Consider the following 23970-nt stretch of genomic DNA (forward strand, 5'->3'; position numbering starts at 1 on the left):
TATATTTTTAGTATATATTATACTCCATATGATATATACTAATCTTCTTTAACAACATATAAAAGTCGTTGTACCTTCATTAGCACATATACTGCTTCGAAAAAAGGAATTATTTTTAGATAAGGGAAAAACGTTTCCGACCTCTGCATGTGCACATACATAGCCAAGTTCTTGTAAAATTTTCAGCTAATTGTTGTAACAAAGGGAACGAGAACACAAGTAGATCAAAGTGATTATAAGCAAAGTCTATTATTGCTCACCCATCCACTCTTAGGCGAAGAAGTCCAATGCAACAACTTCTAGTGCTCGGCTCACTAGTATGATGGTCTCCTTTGTATCCTCACACTGCAACAATGCCAAAAAAAAACATCCATTATGGTCCTTTGAAGGAAACCTGCATAAAAGAAATAAATTATTTTCTTTTCAAAAACAACATCATTTTGTGTACACCTACCCACTAAGATCAGCTTTCGTTCAATATCCCTAATGCAAGTTAACTAATTCCCGAGCATACGAGATATAGACCTATAGTGGTTAACCTAGTAGCTATGTAAATTATACGCCATATAATCTTAGCATGTTGGTAATCAAAGAAAAAGTGTTTAAGTGTTTCATTGCAATTGCCGAAAAAATAAGAAAAATGGAAAAGGGTAGTTTGCAAGGCCAGCCATGGGCAAGCCCATGCCCAGCCAACCAGCACGATCTGGGCTGCTCCGATCCGCAGGCCCGTTACCGTGGTGGGCCTATAAGCTGGCCGATCTCCTTGCTGGTGGAGTCGACCGACCGAGCTAGATCTCCACTACTCACCTCCCCAACCGTTTTGCCTTCCTCTCGCGTGCCTTCATTCCCGGCGGCGACGGTGGGCGAGCGGCGGCGACCTCTTCGTAGGCCCCTTCGTCGCTGGCAACGAGCACCCACCCACCAGGTACGCACTTCCCTTCCACTCCCGCAGTGCCGAACCGACCACCCTAAACCCTCTGTAATAAGCTATTTGCGTCCGGATCTGACCCCAGTTACACGCCTGTGTTCCTCCCACGCAGGATCCAGATCGTGCTACGACGGCTCCTATCCATCCACCATGGTAAGATCCGCCCCACTCCCCCGTGATCCTATGATCTGTGCCCTTGCGTTTTGCGCCGGGCGCGCTGCTCATGCGGCTTCCTGTAGATGGCGGTCACGATCTAGCACTGCACTGGATCTCGTTTGAAATCTGAATCTTTTTTCTGTGCGCTTTTGTAGATTAATTTCGTGCTCTTGATCAGCCGCCAGGGCAAGGTGAGGCTCACCAAGTGGTATTCTCCGTACACCCAGAAGGAGAGGACCAAGGTCAGTATCCCACACTGCTCTGTGCGATAACTAGTGTAATTCAGTCCTGGTTGCCCTGTGTTCATCACTGGCAGTGGGTGCTAATTTCTGCAAGAGTTATGGTTGCTCTGTGTTCATCACTGGCATTGGGTGTTAATTTCTGCAAGAGTTATGGTTGCTCTGTGTTCATCACTGGCAGTGGGTGCTAATTTCTGCAAGAGTTAAGACTATGCATGCCAATCTGTGTCAGGACTTTGCAGCCTTGATTTGTTCCAACGAATCGATATTTAACACTAGAAGTGAACGGATAGTGGCCGTTTTGTAATAAGTTTGTTGTACAGTATGCGTGTCGGTTCCCAACTTCTAGAGCTATATCTTGATCCAGCACCTGTGTTTCCGTACAGACTGATGTATGTTTTTTGTTATGTAAACTTGAATATGTATTCATTCATGTTGTTTTTTCTCTTGTATTTGGTAATTTATGGTTTTGTGATATCATATATCTGCTACCACTAGTGTTATAGAGCAGCAGGCAGTGAGAAGTGACAATATTATCTTAAATTCAATCATCTGAACAAATTCCCATTTCTCCTACTCGTTGGTCCCTTGTTTCTTCCTCTGACGTGTTGTTGGGTAACAAGTGAGTAGGGCCCCAGTCTATTTTCTCATCAATTTGATGAATTCATATAGGACTTCCCCTATTACACAGACTGTTGGAAGGGTTCTGCTGTCTTCCATCAAATATTCTGCTTTTTACCGGGTACTCGGTTTCAAGTACCCATGGATTTTTTTCTTTTTTTTACTGGCTTCGTATAATTCCGAAAAAACAAGTTTTCTAGAGGTCATTAAATCTTTTCTTTGTGAGGTGTATTGCTGAATGCTTGTATATTAAATTTGCTACTCATGTTCAAAAGGTTATTCGCGAACTCAGTGGACTCATTCTTACACGAGGGCCCAAACTCTGCAACTTTGTTGAGTGGAGAGGTTACAAGGTCGTATACCGGAGGTATGCTTCAGCAGTGCTGTTGAATTGTACTGTTTGTTTCATAGCCTCATAGGTTATGCTGCTTTTGTAATATCTGCTTGCTAACTATTGATGTGTCTTTATAACTATATATGGTGGTTAGGTATGCCAGCCTGTATTTCTGCATGTGCATTGATGCTGATGACAATGAGCTTGAAGTCCTTGAAATCATCCATCATTTCGTCGAGATACTGGACCGCTATTTTGGGAGTGTGAGTGTTTTAGTATTCAATTTCATAATTAAGATTAAAGATTCATGCTTTCGTGTCATCATTTTGACTGTTTTCTCTACGAATTCTTTAGGTATGTGAACTGGATTTGATATTCAATTTCCATAAGGTAACCTCTAATGCTTATCAACACTGAGGACCTGGGATTGGACTTAGTCTTTGGCAACTTTGTGCTATTTTCTGATCACGCTTATGGGTGCGTAGTCATATTCATCAGTCCCAGTTTTCCATTTATGCAGGCCTACTACATACTGGATGAGATTCTCATCGCTGGTGAACTTCAAGAATCTAGCAAGAAGAATGTTGCAAGACTTATTGCTGCACAGGCATGTTAACCTCACATTTGGCTAACTTGTCGTTTTGTATTTGCTTGAAAATTCAATATTTTTCACAATTACTCAGGACTTTCAGTGTGTCGCATGAGATTTTGCTTGCTTGTGCCTTGCTGTGGTTTAATTCTTTTACCCTGTGATTCAGTAGGGGATTCGTAAATAGCATTCTAACACCTTTGCTGTGCTTACTGATTTCCTATTTTCTGTTTCCTATTGAAGTAAAACTTGTGCATCGATTAAGGCACAAAACCTGCTTCATTCCCTATATCACCCACATATCCAGTACTCTGGATAGAATGCTGTACTTTATGAATTAACCGCTGTTAGAAGTGCATGATCTTTTTATCCTAACAAACTTCTTTCTGAAATATGAATTGTGCAGGATTCATTAGTCGAGGCTGCTAAAGAGGAAGCCAGCTCCATAAGTAACATCATTGCTCAGGCTACAAAATAAAGTTCTTCACGACTCTAGTGCCTGCCCCTTTGCTCTATCTTCTCATTGTTATTATACAAGCAACTGTAATGCACTGGACTGACAGTCCATTTGCTCTGCTCATGTTTTCAATGGAATACGGATTTGAAGACTCCAGGTCATTCAGAATGAGCGTGATGTGTAACTACATTGTATGTGTTCCGTTGCAAGTAAAGTCGCGATTTCAGGATTTGCTCAGGCATAGTTGTAAATTCCTGATGTTATAAGTGCATATTTTTTCTCGACCTCATTGATTGTTTATTGTGTTCTCCAATGTCTGAAAACCACTGCAAGTTGTCTGTGTTGTGATGCTTTATTCTCCAAATTCGTGCTTGTAGCGCCTGTGTTAGGGTTGAACTTTGGGTGGCTATACTATATTTGTAAGCTGCTGTGCTTGCAAATAGATTGGTGCTGGCTTTTTCACTGTAGTGAATTCTGGTGGTCTACGCCTGGTGACATAAAATATACTTTATTTCTCACCAATATCTCCCCTACGCGGAGTACTATCTTTCCCGTACCCGGAGTAATGCCATAGATGTCTGCACCCATGTGTGTTGTGGCCTCATTTAAATCCAGGACGTAAAGTTTTTGGGTGTCACATTGGGTGTTGTATGGGGTGTTCAGATACAAATAAAAAAATAAATTACAGAATCTGTCTGTAATCCGCGAGACGAATTTATTAAACCTAACTAATCTATCATTAGTGCACGTGTTACTGTAGCACCACGTTGTCTAATCATGGACTAATTAGGCTTAAAAGATTCGTCTCGCAAATAGTCGGATTAGAGCAGTGTCGAGCACCTCTTGCTCGGACGGTGTCAGCAGGGTCACCGTCCTGATCGCGTTGATGCTCTCCACCGAACCCACCACACTACCACAGAGAGAGCTCAGCAGCTTCCTACTAGCATTTTTGAATGACTCATTCACACATGTATATTCATTTGAGTATGTAGCATATACATACAACCATACAGGTAACTACGACACGTACCGCATTATCCTTGGTCAGTTAGTCCTTGACGGCAGTGACAGCTCCATGGTCTCAGCGGGGACAGGCGGCTGCTTGTTGGACCTGGACGTGCTGCCACTGGCGAGGCTGCCGGCGACGATGGTCGTCAGCTTCAGGCAAGGTGCCGGTGTACATGCTGGTGAACTCGTCCACAGTCAAGTCGAAGAACTTGTTGAGGCCGAGCTTTGCTTGCACGCTACAGCAACGCCTTCCAGAGCTACAAAGAGGGCATCATCACGGAGCCCTGTAGGACATCGCAGAAGCACGCAGGCCCGGCATCTTCACTGGCCCTACGACACGCCTTTCAACCATGCCGTGCTGGTCATGGGCTACGACGTGAGAAGAAGAGAGAATTAAAGGGGTTAAATGTAAGAACACATGTCATGTTGTCATGCCACGTCAGCTAAAAATGCCTACGTGTATTATATGGACCTGCGGTGCACCACTTGAGGCATCAAAAGCCCAGAATCACTGCATTAACATGTCCAATCATACATCTCAGACATGCCACATGCGAACTATGAGGAGCCAGGAGGTAGTGAGGGCACTTGAGGGACTCCATGGAGCTCTAAGTTAACATCCTGCACCATTTGTTATTTGGATTTCGACAAGCAAAACATCATAACAGTAATTTCTTACAATTTATTTTTCTATATGACACAGAAGAATTAACAACTAAATATGAGTAACACCGGGCTCCATTTTACTTGGGAGTGTGACACAGGTCATCAACAAACACTGACTCCCACTCCCAATATACATAATCTATATATAGTACACTGTACACCATGCTCACAACTTCCTACAGACCCTAGTGCCTTGGTACTCTTCTTATTTTATACTGTATCATTTAATAACGTACGCATCTTTCCTCTGTCTATACATACATACATACATACATACATACATCTCGTCTTAGATCCTTTTTGGGTTGTAGTACATATCACACATGTGCCTGATCAAAACTTCACATCTTACGTGTGATAAGAAAGTGATGTATTTGCTCAAGGGAATCGCAGAACAATTTTGTAATGAAAGGCATCAGGATAACTTTCATAAGATAGGTAATCTATGGATGCATCCCCAGTTCCCGATTTTTTTTCAAAATAATATAATTTAAATAAATAACTGCAGATCTGACTACTGTAATAAAAAAAATTGCAAATCTAGATGCTTGTCGCCCATCCAAAAGCCGACACCTCCTTATCCGCAATTAAACTGCCGACAAGTGATCATAAGTGTCCGGAAACGTGGCCACGTAGCTGAATTCTGGCTGATAGGCCTATCGGCTATCCAAAGGCCGACACCTCCTTATCCGCAATTAAACTGCCGACAAGTGATGACAAGTGCCTGCCGATAGTCCTATCGGCACTTGGGAAGCCGACACGTCCTCCTCTCCACCGACTCCCGGTACTGAGAAGGTTGGCCATGTGTATTTTCTTTTATTTTCTTTATTTTTTTTACATAGCTGCTTTTTATTTTCACCTGGCGGAAGATTGGCCTTGTCCTTTTTCTATTTCATTTCACATTGCTGCCTCATCTCTGCATTGACATTGATAGGACCGTACGCCTTCTATTCTAAAATACTCCATCCGGTCCGCCTCAAATATAGTTTTTTTAGATTACACAATACGGTGCACGCACACTCACCGCCATGAACACACGCAAACCCTATCTCTATGAGCTTTTCTTTAGGCTGAACCGGCAAATCCTCGAGATGAGAGCGACGAAGTCACCACAGGCGGCTCACTGTCAATGGGAACGTCGCCTACTATTGAAAGCATAATATATTACTCCCTCCGTCCCATAAAAAGAGTCGCTGTGGGACTCGTGCTGGTCAAACTTTCTTAAGTTTGACTAGATTTATAAAAAATATTAGCAATATTTATATCTCTAAATAAGCTTATTATGAAAAAAAATATTTATCGATCTATCTGATGATACTATACCTTAGTGGTTATAAGAGCCTCAGTGCGCTCATAGAGACGAGTGTGCATGTGTTGTGAATACCGGCATCGTAGCACTGTGTAACCATAAAAAAATATGTACCATAAATGTTAATATTTTCTTTTATATATTTGGTCAGCGTTAAAATATTTGACTTTTTGAAGCGAGAGTGACTCTTTGTATGGAACGGAATCATATTAGAATAGCATTACGGTGGAATATGCCTCTTGGTATTTGGATCAGTGTCAATAAGATAAACAAGTCAGTGTGCAAATTGATTTGGATGAGCTGGAAAAAAAGAAGGCAAGTCAGTTAGCAAGGTGTCTATGCCCTGTGGGTCCACCGTGAGCCGATTGGCTCATCCGCAGGCCGAGAAGACTCCAGTTGGCAACCCGCTAGCCGATTAGCACCTGTACTGTTTAGTCGGCTGCCATGTCAGCCATGTCAGCTTGTCGGCGTCCTCTTCGGTGTTGGTTGCGGGGCCGACGTCTTCCCACTCGGTGCCGGACGTGGAACAGGATCTGGCAGGCGGCCACCGATCCAGCTCGGTGCGAGTGCCAGATGCGGACCACGAAGGCGGCCACCGATCCAGCTCCAGCCCAGTCCCAGACGCGGCACAGTTTTAAGCTGGCGATCACCGTTCAGGCGACTCCCATGTCGTCAAGACGCAGAACGACGTGGCGGACTCCAGCCCGGTGCCGGATGCGGCACAGTTTCAGGCGGGAGACCATCGTTCAGGCGACTCCGATGTCAACTCAACTGGTCTTCACATCAAGGTTCTCCCGTTAGTTTTTTTATTTCTAATCTGCAGGTCGATCTTAGCCTGTAGGAGGATTTTCGTTGTACCACAACGTGTACGGATCTTCCAACAACGTCTTCATTTCAGTTTCAGTTCGGCGAGGAGCCACAGTTTGGCTGGCTTGTATGCCGAGAATTCTCCAAATTTCATCTAAGGACGTCATGCATCTCTTGTTTACCCATCGCTTGGCCTTTCATCTGACGGTGTACAGTTAACATCGTTTGAAGACACTGGTGGTGCAAAAGTCCGGCTGTGGAGACCGATGAACAGTTTGAGATTGAGCATCAATCGTCCTCACCTTTTGTTTCAGAGATGCCGAACGATTGTTCCCCCACCTGAATTTTATTTCAGTTTTTTTATTTTTTATGTAAGTTTTGGCAAGAAGGCTATGCAGTACGCGATTTGCACAGTTGTGGCTGCAAATCATTGTTGATTCCTGTGATGTATGACTACAAGCAACTGCACTGTTCTTTTTATTGTTGTTTTGCTCACTCAAGTTGGTCTATCATAAAGTAGGCCTCACGGATGTATGTTTCAACCTCACGGCATGTCACACATGTTTAGCATTGAGCTATGGGGAATGAGAAAAGACCTCAAACTGCTAGTCCTGTAGGGGTTGGTCAAAACTTATAACATGTTTGTCAGTTGTCACTCCCCTTAGATTTCAACCAGTGTGTTCCTCTCCAATTGCAATGATTTCTGTTTTTGTCCATAGATTAGATTTTCCCCTTTTGGCCTGAAGTTTACTTCTGCATTGGCTTGTGGTCTTGCACAATAAGCGCGATGGAAACAAAAGATGCGATCGAAGAGGACCAACACGTTTAGCAGGAGCACAACGGTGCATAATCAACGATAGATATACCTAGGCTTGGATTGAGAGAGAGAGAGAGAGAGAGAGAGAGAGAGAGAGAGAGAGAGAGCAGCTGGGATTGGAACCAAATGCATCACAAGGAGGATTATGTGACTGATCGGCGTAATTGGTGTATTGGAAGACCGGAGACAAAGAAAAAACTATTATATTTTTAGAAAGGGCAGCAAGAGATTTGCTGCAATTATATTACAAGGAAGGGAAAAATCTGTTTTGATGAACCTGATCTTACTCTCCGGATATGATGATGTTAGGAGATCTGTTATTCTTGTCTTTAGCAAGAAAATCATATTAAAATCCACCTCTCTGTTTTGTTTTCTTCCTCATGCTTTCGAAACAACAACCATTAAGGAGCATCCATGAACCCATGATTCAGCCACCATTGCTCTCTGCAAGTTCAATCCTTTTTGTTAAGGAAGATGTGTCGCAATGAGAATGCATGGAATGTGATGTACAATGCTTATAATTGCATGAAAATGAGTGGAGGTGCAGTAAACGGGGCCAGGAACACAAAAAACAAGAAGTATAGTCAGATCATAATTACAACTCATTTTATTCATAAATTACGTTCAGCTATCCAGAAATTAGTTCCACTGAGCAATGTTGACACTAGTTTTCATGTCAAAGTTCAAACCACATTCTCGAGTGCCAAATACTCTTGAGACACAAATTCCTATGTAGTACACCTAACATATTATTTTAGGAATCTTTTTGAGGTCCACTACTGCTAATTATTTCTGACAAAAATAAAAAAAAATCAACAGCCGCCATTTGTTATTTGGATCTCGACAAGATGTCAAGATCAGAAAAATAAGTTCTTGCAATTTTTTCTATATAACACAACACACATGTAGATGAAATTAACTCTGAAAAAATTAACAACTAAATATGAGCATCAACACACCCGGCTCCATTACTTATCATGTGTTCTTGGGAGTGTGACACAGGTCATCAACAAACACTGAATCCCACTCCCAACGTACCTATACAAAATGAACTGACCTTCACCACATATTCTACTGTACACCGGGCTCACAACTTACTACACACCGTAGTGACTTGGTACTCTTCTTATTATTTTATAATGTATCATTTAATAATGTACTCAGCTTTCCTTGGTCTATATATACATATATCTCATCTTTGTAACACCCTCGGTGTTACACCATAAATCATCTACTAAAACATGTCACGAGCATCATGTTTATGTATTAATGCATGTAATAAAGTGTGTAGATCAATTTCCGTAACTCAAAACGATCAACAAAAATGCGAAACGAAAGTTGATTCGATAGTCATGTTATATCACTTAGGCTTTAAAACCAATTTTTATTAAGCAAAAATGCTATAGAACATGTATGTGATACTTAAATAAAGTTTGAAGTACAAACTTTGTAGATGACAGTGAAATACTTGCGGTCGAAAAATGATATTACTAGCTAATATTTCCACTAGCTTAGAAATCGCAAATGGAAATCAAATTCAGCTAAAAAAACTTAGAAATTTTCAAGTCTGCCGACAGCTAGACATTGCTATGTTTAGCAATGTATTGTGAGAGATTGGGTTCAAGGGTGGTGTAGTGTTATAGCTCGATTTGGTAGTCTCATATGCCATCTTAAGCATGGTGAAGCTAGTTTGGCTCCTGGAGCAACCGTTTGGTCGTGTTGAACGCTTTAAAATTCGTGTGTGTCACTGTCTCGGGTTGGTTGGCGCCGGGTGCGCGGTCATCGCGCAGCCTTCCCACGCCATGCACATGGCCACGTCCCGCGCGGTCAACTGTGCCGCCGCGTTTGGTCGGTCGAGCCGCCTTGGCCTGGCCGAGGCCGGCAGCAGCGAGCCGCTAGCCCCGCGCCCTGCGACTTTGCCTCGCGCTGCCGTCTTGGGTGCTGCCACGGCCACGCTGCGCTGTCGTCGCGCCGCACTGCCGACACTCCTCGCGTCGCGATGCTGCCGTTGCCGTCGCATCATCGTCGCGTCCACACCGGCTTGCTGCACCTCTGCGCTGTTGCCGGTCCTGTGCGTGTCGCCTCTGCCGCGCGCACGTGGGTGGGCCACCGTCATCTTATCATTTAAGGCGCTACGGCCGTGTGGGCCACGCCGGTCGGGAGCGCGCACGCCTGTCAGCTAGCGTCGGCGCGTGGGTCTCCCGATCTCGCCGCTCGCGTCCCGCCAAGGCATGGACAAGTCGAGCCCACCTGTCGGGCCCGTTCTCTCTTCTCTCTCTGCTTTTCGCTGCCGTCGTGTCGCGTCGCGGTGAGCTAGAGAGCGGGCAACTCTCATCAATTCCTCATGCTCGCGTATCCGTCTTCATGCCCCCTCTCTAGCCAACCCCACCCCACCTTGATTGCGGCTCGAACGAGCTCCAATTTTGGAGCTTTGCCCGCCACCGTGCCGTTAAGGCCCGTCATCGCCCGCGTCGTGGCCAGCCTCGACCACTTCACCCCACACCAATTACTCTGCACCACTAGCTCGCTTTAGCTCTCTCTTCGTTGTGCGCATACTAGTCGTAGCTCTAGTGCCGCCTCCTCGTCGTTGACGCGGTCATGCCTTTGCAGTTCGCCATTCACCTCGCAGCGCGCACGTGGCCAGCCTCACCCGGGTCGTCTCTGGCCGAGCTGGCTTCTCGGTAAGGTCACTAGTGAGTTGTTGTTGCTCACCCGCTACCCCTACCACCTTGTTGTTGCTGCAGCTCACCAGAACACCGTTGCCATTGCTGCAGGGTGCCCGCCATCGTGGAGGTCCTTCTACGGCATCCCGGCTCGTGCAACCGCTGCCCATCGTCTCATGTCAAACTTTAGGTGAGCGTCAGCCTCGTAGATAGGTCAGCGTGGGTCCCGTGTGGTCGGCACAAGCGCCAGTGCCACCGCTCGCCATGCCGGAGCACGTGGGGGACCTTGCCGTTGTAAAGAGGTGAAAGATCCAAGGGTTCCATTGCAAAGTCGCTGTCTATAAAAATAGTACATGTAGGGTTCACGCTATTGTTTGATAACGCGAGGGCGTTTTTGCAAGAATGCCAGCACGCGCGTGGGTTCCCCGCCACGAGCTGTCTCAGTGCGTGGGCTGCACCCCATGTGGGCCGCGTTGGACCGAAATCGGTTTGTCTTTTTCGTGGAAAATTGAAATAGTTTTTCATTTGTATTTCTGAGCTGATTTTTGGTAAATCATATAAAATCATGTAGGTATCTAAAAATTGTGAAACCAATTTTGTTAGGTTCCTAAAAGTGTGCGCTATCTGTTAGTGTATTTGTTTCATATATATGCTTATTGATATAAGGAGCTATTAAATCATTTGTGAGTGTTTAGTATTATTTAGATTAGTATTTGTAGGAATTGTTGTGGTAAATTGGTAATAGCTTTAACCATGAAATTTTTGCAGTAGATTCATTGTATTACTATGTGCTCACTGTAATTTTTATAGCCTTAGAATAGGTGGAGAAATATGGTAGCTAAGAGTAAGAATATATTTTAGTTGTTAAGTAGCACTTGTTAGGTCAAACCCTGTTGGTTTGATGGGAATGATGATTAGCTTGGTATCTTAGTCATTAGAGTTAGCTTAGCGGCATGGTAGGTGTATTCTTATTTTAAGAGTTGTTGTTGCTTTAATACTAAGAGTTGCACCGCCATTGCATGCATGTAGAGAATGAGTTGGTGGAGTTCGTGACCGCGGGCGAGCAGTTTTACGAGGGGATCTTCATACCAGAGGAAGCCTCGGAGCCACCGGCGACTGACATAGCTAACAACCCGCCTGCCCAAGGTAAGCCTCGGTGCATAACCCTTATTTTGAATAATCACTGAATATATATGTGATGTGCATTTATGTTACAGGCTTATTGTTGAAACTACATGCATAGACAAACGTACCTATGACTCCTACTAGCATAGGTTGAGTAGCTGCTATGCTTAGGTTATCGGTAGCGTGAGTAACCTACCGTTACTCACAATATGTGATTATTATTATCACTCTCATAATAAAATGGTGAAAGAAAAATGGAGACCGGACAAGGATATGGTACGGGTATTGGTGGGTGTAATAGGTTATGTCCCATGGTCAACGGAGCATAGCTTGGTTATACTGTTTTCCCTATCCGTGTCGGTTAAGGACCATCCATTACATTGGATTCTAGTTAGGTCACAGACTTATTATCCTAAGCACATACTTGCTTATGGGAGCGAGAAGGCTCATTGCTCTCTTGTCATGGATTCCGGCTCTTTCTGGACCGACTGATTGAAGGCGGGGATGGTGGAGGTCTAAGCACCACACTGAGTCTGAGACTCAGGAGTAGGGGCTTGGAGTCCAAGTTTGGACGAGGACCTAGACCCCTTGACAGGAGAGTGGTGGGTTGGTCTTGCTTGTGCCTGGGGTACAAGCGGGGCGTGTGTTTTGGGGTACCTAGCTAGGATACATTGGTTCACGAATCGCCGTGTGATATGGTACAACTTATCTACAATCTAGCACCGTGGTAAGAACTGGAAGATGAAAGGGGATGAATGGATCTGATTGCTCAACTCTTGCTTGAAAGTAGAACAGGTGCTTACAGAGAATGGTTAGCCCGTGAACTAATCATGACTGCTAATAAAACACATATATAAGGATTCACTACTAGTAATGCTTTTTCATAAAAAGGAAACCCAATAAACCATAAAGCTTAGCATATTCTTTGGAGTCGAGAAATTATTCTCACTAATCGGGTAGGTCTTGCGAGTATATTGTGTACTCAGGGTTTATTGACCCCTGTTGTAGGTGCAGCTTGAGGAGTGACTGTTGTGTGGAGGATTCTTCTAGTGGGCACAGACAGATCCTTGTATCTTATCGTTAGATGTTCCGCACTCTGAACTTGGTATTGTAATAATGTATTTCTAAGAACTCTTGTTGTATGAAATGGACTAAGTATTATAAACTCGTTCTCATTATTGGATACTGGAGGAAAAACGTGGATTGTTCGAGTTCTCCCTTGGAGTGTGCTCGACAGAACCGTCCGATATAGCTTGCTTTTTGGGGTGCTTAGTGTCTGGTGGAAGACGAGCACCTCAGAAGGTGTGTTATTTTAGGCGGTTCTGCCACAGGTGGTACTAGAGCTAGGTTGAGTCTACGAGTTTCATAACCCTTTCCAAAACCTAAAATTTGACCAACAAAAGTTTTGCGAAAAGTTGGATGCAATAAAATTATGTAAATAAGTATAAGCCCTAGCAATATGGTCTATCTAGGATAGCGGCACTAGTTTTATCTAATCAATTTTCTGCAGGTACACTAACTTACGCTGTGTAAGAATCGTTTAGCGTACAGAAAGTGAGTGTGTGATGTGCCAAATTTTTTTGCGAATGTCGCTATATTCTGACTTGAGTGAACGGGTAGGTGAAAGGTCCTAATATGGCTAGAGGGGGGGGGGTGAATAGCCTATTTAAAAATCTACAAATCAACTAGAGCAATTTGATTAGTATAACAAATAGCGTAATGCAAACTTGCTCTAGCTCTACAAGGGTTGCAAGCCACCTATCCAACAATTCTAGTTGCAATGATTACTTAGGCACACAAACTTGCTATGTAATTACTCACTAAGAGCTCTCAACCTTGCTACTCTAAAGAGCTCAACTAGATGAATATAAATAATAAAGCAAGCTCTCAATTCTAATTACACTAAAGAGCTTGTGTCAACTAGTTTGCAAGAATGTAAATAAGTGAGTAGAGTGATTATACCGACGTTTAGGGGATGAACCAATCACAAGATGAATATATAGCCAATCACCGGGAGAATGCCAAAGACAAGAGACAATCAATTTTCTCCCGAGGTTCACGTGCTTACCAACACGCTACGTCCCCGTTGTGTCGACCAACACTTGGTGGTTCGGCGGCTAAGAGGTGTTTCACAAACCTCGTCCACACGATTGGACACCGCAAGAACCGACCCACAAGTGAGGTAACTCAATGACACGAGCAATTTACTAGAGTTACCTTTCGGCGCTCCACCGGGGAAGGTACAACTCCCCTCACAATCACCGAAGGCGGCCACGAACAATCACCAACTCGTGCCGATCCTTCACCGCTGCTCCAACCGTCTAGGTGGTGGCAACCACCAAGAGAAACAAGCGAAATCCGCAGCGCAACACGAATGCCAAGTGCCACTAGATGAAATCACTCAAGCAATGCACTTGGATTCTCTCCCAATCTCACAATGATGATGGATCAATGATGGAGATGAGTGGGAGGGCTTTGGCTAAGCTCACAAGGATGTTATGTCAATGAAAATGTGCAAGAGATGTCCCTTGAGCCGGCCATGGGGCTATAAATAGAGCCCCCATCAAATAGAGCCGTTGTACCCCTTCACTGGGCAAAACACGCTCTGACCGGACGCTCCGGTCATACCGACCGGACGCTGGCCCTCAGCGTCCAGTCACCCGATGGATGCCACGCGTCACCAGCTTCAAACGCTGTTCGTCAGATTTCAACGGCTACGAAGCTGACCGGACGCTCCGGTCAAAACTGACCGGACGCTGAAGCCCCAGCGTCCGGTCGTTTCCAGTAAGCTCCCCGAGGCATATTTTTTCGACCGGACGCGTCTGGTCCACCTTGACCGGACGCAGACCAGCGTCCGGTGCTCAACCCTAGCGACTGTGCCATCTGACAGCTCGACCGGACGCAGCCCTTCAGCGTCCGGTCGCTGAGTGACCCAGTGTCCGGTCAGTAGACCGACGCCAGCATCATTTCGACCAACTCTATTTCAACTCTAACTACTTCACCCTTACTCAAATGTGCCAACCACCAAGAATTTTGCATCCGGCGCAATAGAAAATAGACATTTCATTTTCCCAAAAGCGCCGAATCCCGCCGAGCTTGCGCACATGTGTTAGCCTTTTTTCACAAATATTTTCAAGGGTGTTAGCACTCCACTAGATCCTAAATGCATATGCAATGAGTTAGAGCATCTAGTGGCACTTTGATAACCGCATTCCGATACGAGTTTCACTCCTCTTAATAGTACGGCTATCTATCCTAAATGTGATCACACTCACTAAGTGTCTTGATCACTAAAACAAAATGGCTCCTACATTTTATACCTTTGCCTTGAGCCTTTTTGTTTTTCTCTTTCTTCTTTTCCAAGTTCAAGCATTTGATCATCACCATGCTATCACCATTGTCATGATCTTCATCATTGCTTCATCACTTGGAGTAGTGCTACCTATCTCATAATCACTTTGATAAACTAGGTTAGCACTTAGGGTTTCATCAATTAACCAAAACCAAACTAGAGCTTTCAGTAGGCCGATGCATGCATCATGAAAAGAGAATCTTGCTTAAACTAAATTTCCCCCACACGTATAATTTTGGTTAGTGAATTAAACTAATAACTAAAAAGAATGCTTCGTCTAAAAGTCTTATCATTTCTCTAAGTCTCTTGTTTCTAATCTAGAGGGTTGTCCCTAATGGTTGGTTTCTATCCATTCACAGATGAACCTGAGGTCTAGTCAAGGGAGTACCAGTGCTAGGGTAGACCAGGGTGATAACAGTTGTGGTGAGGACAATGGCCACACCAATGGGGACAGCCACGAGGCCCCACTTCTGGCTCCTCCTCCACCACCGCCACCTCCGATGACCCATGCGGAGATGATGGCGGAGATGCTGGCTACTCGGCGTGAGTCAGCCCATGCCTTGGAGATGCTTGCCCAGGCCATTGGTGGCTTCGCCCGTGAGGGCCACGAAGGCAATTATGGGAACAGGGGTGGTGTCTGCGGTCCCGAGGGCCCCTGTTCTTACTAGGATTTCTTGAAGACGTACCTACCCATGTTCACACCGACTATTGAGCCTCTGGATATGGAGCATTGGCTTCATATTCTAGAGTAGAAGTTTTAGCTGCTCACTGTGACTGAAGAGCAGAAGGTGCACTTTGCAGCACAACAGCTGCTGGGTTCTGCTAGTGCATGGTGGGACACGTTCAATGCCATGCAGCCGGTGGACCACCGTGTGACTTGGTAGGAGTTTACAGCTGCTTTTAGAGAGAACTACATTCTTGCTGGTGTGCTGAACTAAAGTTGACTGAGTTCCTAGACCTGAAGTAAGGGAGCATGTCAGTGATGGATTATGTGAACATGTTCAACCATCTTGCACAGTATGCTGGGATCCATGTCAATACTGATGAGAAGAAGAGGGACCATTCTATCGTGGTCTCTCTTGTAGTCTACAGAAGGAGCTGTACACATGGAACTACTAGACTTTTGGTGCTATGATGAATGCTGCTATTGCCATGGAAGGACTTTAGCATGACTCTCAGACTGAGTGGAAGCGCAAGCGGGTGATCACTGGATCTTCTAGTCACCCCTAGGCTTAGAAGGTGTAGGTTGTCAGGAGGATGTCCTATCACCCTCTGGGTGGACAGCCATCCCATCAGCCTCAGCAGACTCACCGGACACCTCTCATCCAGTACCATGCACTTACTTAGTAGGTGCAATAGCCTCAGGGACAGCAAGTTCTGCCTTGTCAGGGATCGAGGAACAAGCCTGGTGCTTGTTTCAAGTGTGGCAAGGAGGGCCACTATGCTCGGGAGTGCCCATAGAACCAGCTTGCGTAGTCTTCCTAGCCTTCAACCAACTTTCATTTGATTAAGAGGACGATTATCAAGAAGAAGGTGCCCATAAGCTGCTCTGGACAAGTCAACTTCACTGAGGCTGAGGAGATTTTGTAGAATGAACCTATGATGGCTGGTATGTTTACCATTGATTCCCACCCAATATATGTGTTGTTTGATTCTGGTGCATCACATTCATTCATGAGCATGAGGTTTGCACAGAGGCACAATATATCTCTTATGGCTATTCCTATTGCCTATAGAATCAGTACTCTAGGTGCGTAGTTATGCATTAATACTCGGACAGACACAGTCAGATTAGTGCTAGCCACTCACACTTACTGCCTCCAGTACATGGTGCTGCCCGTGCAAGGCATAGATGCAATTCTAGGCATGAACTAGTTGCGAGTTTATGGGGTAGTCTTGAACCTTAAGCAAAGAGTTGTTGAGTTATGGCTTCCTTCTTCTGAGGATAGGATGTCTCTCCTTATGCCCTCAGATCCAGCCTTACCAGTTATTGCTCATGTTGAAGCTTCTCTTGATCTTGCTTCTATCACTGTGGTCTATGAGTTTCCGAATGTCTTCTCTGAAGATCTACCTGGGTTACCACCAGATAGGGATGTAGATTTTACTATTGAGTTAGAACCTAGCACTGCTCCTATTTCATGGTGTCCCTACCGCATGGTCCCTAAAGAACTAGCAGAAATGAAGAAGCAGTTAGAGGAATTATTGGAAAATGGATTTATTCATCCTAGTTCTTCATCATGGGGTTGTCCAGCTATTTTTTGAAGAAGGATAGTACTCTGTGGATGTGTGTGGATTACCGCCCTCTCAATACGGTAACCATTAAGAATAAGTGTCCTTTTATCTCGTATTGATACTTTATTTGATCAGTTGGCTAGTGCCAAAGTATTTTCAATGATTGATCTTTGTTCTGGGTATCATCAAATTAAGATTCGGCCACAAGATATACCAAAGACAACTTTCTCTACTAGGTATGGGCTATATGAATACCTAGTCATGTCTTTTGGTCTCACCAATGCTCCTGCATTCTTCATGTATCTCATGAATTCAGTCTTTATGCTAGAGTTGGATAAGTTTGTAGTGGTGTTTATTGATGATATTTTGATATACTCCAAGAACAATGAAGAGCTTGCACAACATCTCTAAATAGTACTGACTCAATTGAAAGAACACAAGTTGCAAGTGTGAGTTTTGGTTAGATCAAGTACAGTTTTTGGGACATGTTCTGACACCTGAAGGTATCTCTGTAGACCCAAGCAAGGTGCAAGATGTGTTAAATTGGAAGTCTCCAAAGTCAGTGCATCAGATCCGTTAGTTTCTTGGTCTTGCTAGTTATTATCGGCGCTTCATTCCTGACTTCTCCAAAATTGCCTAACCAATGATCAAGTTGCTCTAGAAAGATGTCAAGTTTGTATGGAGTCTGGCTTATGAAGAAGCTTTCCAAGCTCTGAAGCATTTTCTTACCACTGCTCCTATTCTTCCCCAACCAGATATTGATAGGTCATTTGATGTGTATTGTGATGCCTTAGGGACAGGATTGGGATGTGTGCTTATGCAGGATGGACGTGTGATAGCTTATGCTTCACATCAGCTAAAAAGCATGAGGTGAACTATCCCACCCATGATTTAGAGCTAGCTGCTGTGGTGCATGCTCTAAAAATTTGGAGGCATTATTTGTTGAGAAATAAAGTGCATATTTTTACGGATCATAAGAGCCTCAAATATATTTTCACTCAATCCAAGTTGAATATGAGGCAATGGAGATGGCTGGAGCTAATCAAGGATTATAATTTGGAGGTTCATTACCATCCTAGAAAAGCTAATGTGGTAGCTGATGCTTTGAGCCAGAAGTCATATCAAGTTGAAGAAGCACCTTTGTCTCTCAACCATGCTGAGGTGCTAGCACATATTGCTCTAGTCTCGGATTTACTTGAGCAAATTATTATAGAGCAAAGGCAAGATGTTTCGGAAATCCCACATATTATGAAGTTAATTGTCGAAGGGCGTGGTTTTTATTTCAGTGTTGATGACCAAGGTGTGGTAAGGTTCAAGAACAGATTGGTTGTTCCGTCAAGAGAGGAGCTTAGAAGAAAGATTTGGATGAAGCTCATCATTCCAAGTTGTCCATCCATCCAGGAAGTAACAAGATGCACCATGATTTGCGCCACTTGTATTGGTAGTCAAATATGAAGCAGGATATCACCAAATACGTCGCAGAATGAGACACTTATGGAAGAGTTAAGGCAGACCATATGCATACGCCTAGATTTTTATAGCCCTTGCCTATCCCTATTTAGAAATGGGAGAATATTTCCATGGACTTTGTTGTGGGTTTGCCCCGCACAGCAAAGGGGTATGACTTTATTTGGGTCATTATGGATCGCCTTACCAAGTCCGCTCATTTCTTTTCGGTGGATACCAGATATTCAATCGAGAAGTATGCCAAGTTGTATTTTGACCGGATTGTGACCCTACATGGAGTTCCTCTTACTATCGTCTATAATAGAGGGTTGATCTTTATCTCTCGTTTCTAGGAGCAACTCCAGAAATGTCTTGGTACTAGTCTCCTCAGAAGTTTAACTTATCATCCACAAACTGATGGTCAGACAGAGAGAGTCAATCAGGTACTTGAAGATATGTTGAGGGCTTGTGCCATCTCTTTTCCAGAAAAGTAGGACGAATGCCTGACTCTAGCTGAGTTTTCTTATAACAATAGTTATCAAGAAAGCATTCATATGGCACCTTTTGAGGCCCTATATGGCAAAAAATGTAGAACACCACTTAATTGGGTTGAGGTGGGTGACCATGGATATTTTGGACCTGATTTTATCAAAGAGGCTCGAGAGCAAGTTAGCATTATTCAGAGCCATTTGAAGACAGCTCAGAACCATCAGAAAACTTATGCAGACAAGCAAAGAAGGCTCTTGCAATTTGACGTTGGTGATCATGTGTATATCAAAGTGTCGCCCATGAGAGGGATGCATAGCTTTGGTGTCCAAGGAAAGCTAGCCCCTCGCTATGTTGGATCTTACAAGATTTTGGTCGGGTGTGGTTCTGTTGCCTACCATATCCAGCTTTCGGATATTTTGTCAGCAGTACATAATGTCTTCCATGTTTCCTAGTTAAAGAAATATTTGTGAGTCCCCGATGAAGCTATGGAAATTGAAGGACTTCCCCTCCAGCCTGACTTGTCTTATATTGAACATCCTGTTAAGATCTTAGATGAAAAAAGAAAGAGTGACTAGAAACAATATGATGAAGTTTTGTAAAGTTCAGTGGCAAAATCAATCAAAGGACGAAGCAACATGGGAGCAAGAAAGCTATATCTTGAAGCATTATCCCCACCTTCTTTCTAGTTCACCGAGGTAATTGTTTAAATTGGAATTTATTTCTTATATCTTTCCTACACTAGGCACATGAAATCTCGGGACAAGATTTTGTTTAAGGGGGTAGATTTGTAACACCCTCGGTGTTACACCATAAATCATCTACTAAAACATGTCATGATCATCATGTTTATGTGTTAATGCATGTAATAAAGTGTGTAGATCAATTTCCGTAACTCAAAACGATCAACAAAAATATGAAACGAAAGTTGACTCGATAGTCATGTTATATCACTTAGGGTTTAAAACCAATTTTTATTAAGCAAATTTGCTATAGAATATGTCTGTGATACTTAAATAAAGTTTGAACTACAAATTTGTATATGTCTGTCGTCGCGCCGCACTACCGACACTCCTCGCGTCGCAACGCTGCCGTTGCCATCGCATCATCGTCGCGTCCGCGTCGGTCTGCTGCACCTCTGCGCTATTGTTGGTCCTGTGCATGTCGCCTTTGCTGTGTGCACGCGGGCAGGCTATCGTCATCTTGTCATTTAAGGTGCTGCGGCCGCGCAGGCCACGCTAGTCGAGAGCTCACACGCCTATCGGCTAGCGTCGGTGCGTGGGTCTCCCGATCTCGCCGCTCCTGTCCCACCAAGGCAGGGACGAGCCAAGCCCACGTGTCGCACCCGTTCTCTCTTCTCTTTCTGCTTTCCACCACCATTGTGTCGCGTCGCGGTGAGCCAGAGAGTGGGCAACTCTCATCAATTCCTCATGCTCACGTCTCCGCCTTCACACCCCCTCTCCAGCCGACCCCACCCCTTTTTGATTGCGGGTCGATTGAGCTCCAATTTTGGAGCTTTGCCCGCCACTGTGTCGTTAAGGCCCGTCATCGCCCACGTCGTGGCCAACCTCCACCACGTCACCCCAAGCCAATTCCTCTGCACCACTAGGTTGCTTAGGCTCCCTCTTCATCATGCACATGCTAGTCACAGCTCTAGTGCTACCTCCTCGTCGCTAACGTGGTCATGCCTTTGTGGTTCGCTGTTCACCTCGCAGTGCGCACGTGGCCAGCCTCGCCCGGGTCATCTCCGGCTGAGCCAGCTTCTTTGTAAGGTTACTGGTGAGTTGTCGTTGCTCACCCATTACCCCTACCGCCTTGTTATTGCTGCGGCTCACTAGAACGCTGTTGCCATTGCCGCAGGGTGCCTGCCATCGTGGAAAGGTCCTTCTACGGCGTCCCGGCTCATGCAACCGCCGCCCATCGTCTCGCGTCGAACCCTAGGTGAGCGTCGGCCTCATAGATAGGTCAGTGTGGGTCCTATGTGGCTGGCGCAAGCGCCAGTGCTCCCGCTTGCCGCGCCAGAGTGCGCGGGGGAGGCTAGGGACCTTGCTGTTGTAAAGAGGAGAATGATCCGAGGGTTCCGTTGTAAAGTCGTTGTCTATAGAAATAGTACGTGTAGTGTTCGTGCTATTGTTTGATAAAACGAGGGTGTTTTTGTAAGAATGCTAGCACGCGTAGGGGCTCCTCGCCGTGGGCCACCTCCGCGCATAGGGCGCGCCCCGCGTGGGCCGCGTTGGGCCAAAATCAGTTTGCCTTTTTCATGGAAAATAGAAATAGCTTTTCATTTGTATTTCTGAGCTGATCTTTGGTAAATCATATAAAATCATGTAGGTATCCAAAAATTATAAAACCAATTTGTTAGGTTTCTAAAATTGTGATATATCTATTAGTGTATTTATTTCATATATATGCTTGTTGATATAAGGAGCAATTAAATCATTTGCGAGTGTTTAATATTATTTAGATTAGTATTTGTAGAAATTTTTGTGGTAAATTGGTAATAGCTTTGATCATGAAATTTTTACAGTAGATTCATTGTATTATTATGTGCTCATTGTAATTTTTGTAGCCTTAGAATAGGTTGAGAAATACGGTAGCTAAGTACTCCTTGTTTTAGTATATAGTAAATCGTTAATAAGAGTAAGATTATATTTTAGTTGTTAAGTAGCACTTGTTAGGTGAAACCCTGCTGGTTTGATGGGAATGATGATTAGCTCGGTATCTTAGTCATTAGAGTTAGCTTAGCGGCATGGTAGGTGTATTCTTATTTTAAGAGTTGCTGTTGCTTTAATACTGAGAGTTGCACCGTCATTGCATACATGTAGAAAACGAGTTGGTGGAGTTCGTGACTGTGGGCGAGCAGGAGTATGAGGAAGTGATTGAGGAGTACGAAGAGGAGATCTTCATACCAGAGGAAGCCTCGGAGCCACCGGCGACTGACATAGCTAACAACCTGTCTGCCCAATGCAAGCCCCGGTGCATAACCCTTATTTTGAATAATCACCGGATATATATATGTGATGTGCATTTATGTTACAGGCTTATTGTTGAAACTACATGCATAGATAAACCTACCTATGAGTCCTACTAGCATAGGTTGAGTAGCTGCTATGCTTAGGCTATCGGTAGCGTGAGTAACCTGCCGTTACTCACAATAGGTGATTATTATTATCACTCTCATAATAAAATGATGAAAGGAAAATAGAGTTCGGGCAAGGATATGGTACAGGTATTGGTGGGTGTAATAGGTTGTGCCCCGCGGCCAATAGGGCATAGCTTGGTTACACTATTTTCTATGTCCATGTCGGTTACAGACCGTCCATTGCATTGGATTCTAGTCAGGTCACAGACTTATTATCCTAAGCACATACTTGCTTAAGGGAGCAGGAAGGCTTGTTGCTCTCTTGTTGTGGGTTCTGACTCTTTCCGGACCGACTGATTGGAGGCGGGGATGGTAGAGGTCTAAGCACCACACTGAGTCTGAGACTCAGGAGTGGAGGCTTAGAGTCCAAGTTTGAACGGGACCTGAACCCCTTGACAGGAGAGTGGTGGGTTGGTCTTGCTTGTGCCTAGGGTACAAACGGGGCGTATGTTTCGGGGTACCCAGCTAGGATACATTGATTTGTGAATCGCTATGTGATACGGTATGACTTGTCTACAATCTAGCACCGTAGTAAGAACTGGAAGATGAAAGGGGATGAATGGATCTGATTGCTCAACTCTTGCTTGAAAGTAGAATAGGTGCTTACAGAGAATGGTTAGCCCGTGAACTAATCATGACTGCTAATAAAACACATACATAAGGATTCACTACTGGTAATGCTTTTTCGCAAAAAGAAAACCCAACAAACCATAAAGCTTATCATATCCTTTGGAGTCAGGAAATTATTCCCACTAGTCAGCTAGGTCTTGTGAGTACATTGTGTACTCAGGATTTATTTACCCCTATTGCAGGTGTAACTTGAGGAGTGACTGTTGTGTGGAGGATTCTTCTAGTGGGTATAGACGGATCCTTGTATCTTATCGTTAGATGTTTATTGTAACTCCGCTGTTTAAACTCCGCACTCTGAACTTGATATTGTAATAATGTATTTCTAAGAACTCTTGTTGTATGAAATGGACTAAGTATTGTAAACTCGTTCTCATTATTGGATCCTAGAGGCAAAACGTGGATTGTTCGAGTTCTCCCTTGGGGTGTGTGCTCGACAGAACCGTCCGATGTAGCTTGCTTTTCGGGGTGCTTAGTGTCTAGTGGAAGACGAGCGCCTCCGAAGGTGTGTTATTTCGGACGGTTCTGCCACAATCTTGCTCCTTTTCAGGTTGTAATATATATCACACATGTGCCTGATCAAAATAACACATCTTACATGATAAGAAATTGATGTATTTGCTCAAGGGAATTGCAAAACAATTTTGTAATGGAAGGCATCAGGATAGCTTTCATGAGATAGGTAATCTATGTATGCAGTCACTGAATTCACTGAGGTTAGTGTGAACTTAGATCATAAGATGGAGCCAACGACATCGGGGATGAAGTGCAAAAAAAAGAAGAAGAAGTAAGATTACATGAGAAAAATTGATATGGAAAAAATTGGAGTTTCATAGAAAAGAAAATGGAGACACAATAGTCAATAGTATAACACCAGTCTTGAGGTTCTGCCACCGATTTGCATATGGTTCTAAACTCTAATTAGCATCTACATTTTGAAGGACCAGCAACATGGTTGCAGAACAA

General features: G+C 44.2%; 1 protein-coding gene across 1 annotated transcript; it reads left to right on the forward strand.

Moving 5' to 3' along the window:
- The first annotated feature begins 785 nt into the window (after window positions 1-785).
- LOC136477937 (AP-1 complex subunit sigma-1) lies at window positions 786-3613 on the forward strand. The gene is made up of 8 exons (XM_066476215.1): window positions 786-925; window positions 1041-1081; window positions 1240-1326; window positions 2220-2311; window positions 2433-2541; window positions 2633-2668; window positions 2799-2885; window positions 3274-3613. The coding sequence occupies exons 2-8, from the start codon at window positions 1079-1081 to the stop codon at window positions 3343-3345; spliced, it is 486 nt and encodes a 161-aa protein (XP_066332312.1). The 5' UTR covers window positions 786-925; window positions 1041-1078; the 3' UTR covers window positions 3346-3613.
- The last annotated feature ends 20357 nt before the right edge of the window (window positions 3614-23970 follow it).

The sequence above is a fragment of the Miscanthus floridulus genome, chromosome 1 (assembly GCF_019320115.1).
Source record: "Miscanthus floridulus cultivar M001 chromosome 1, ASM1932011v1, whole genome shotgun sequence".
Taxonomy (NCBI): domain Eukaryota; kingdom Viridiplantae; phylum Streptophyta; class Magnoliopsida; order Poales; family Poaceae; genus Miscanthus; species Miscanthus floridulus.

Bases quoted from the DNA above. Each gene is read 5' to 3' on its own strand.
- LOC136477937 (XM_066476215.1), top strand. The intron at 1,327-2,219 runs GTCAGTATCCCA...CATGTTCAAAAG, and splicing joins CCCAGAAGGAGAGGACCAAG to GTTATTCGCGAACTCAGTGG. The intron at 2,542-2,632 runs GTGAGTGTTTTA...CGAATTCTTTAG, and splicing joins TGGACCGCTATTTTGGGAGT to GTATGTGAACTGGATTTGAT.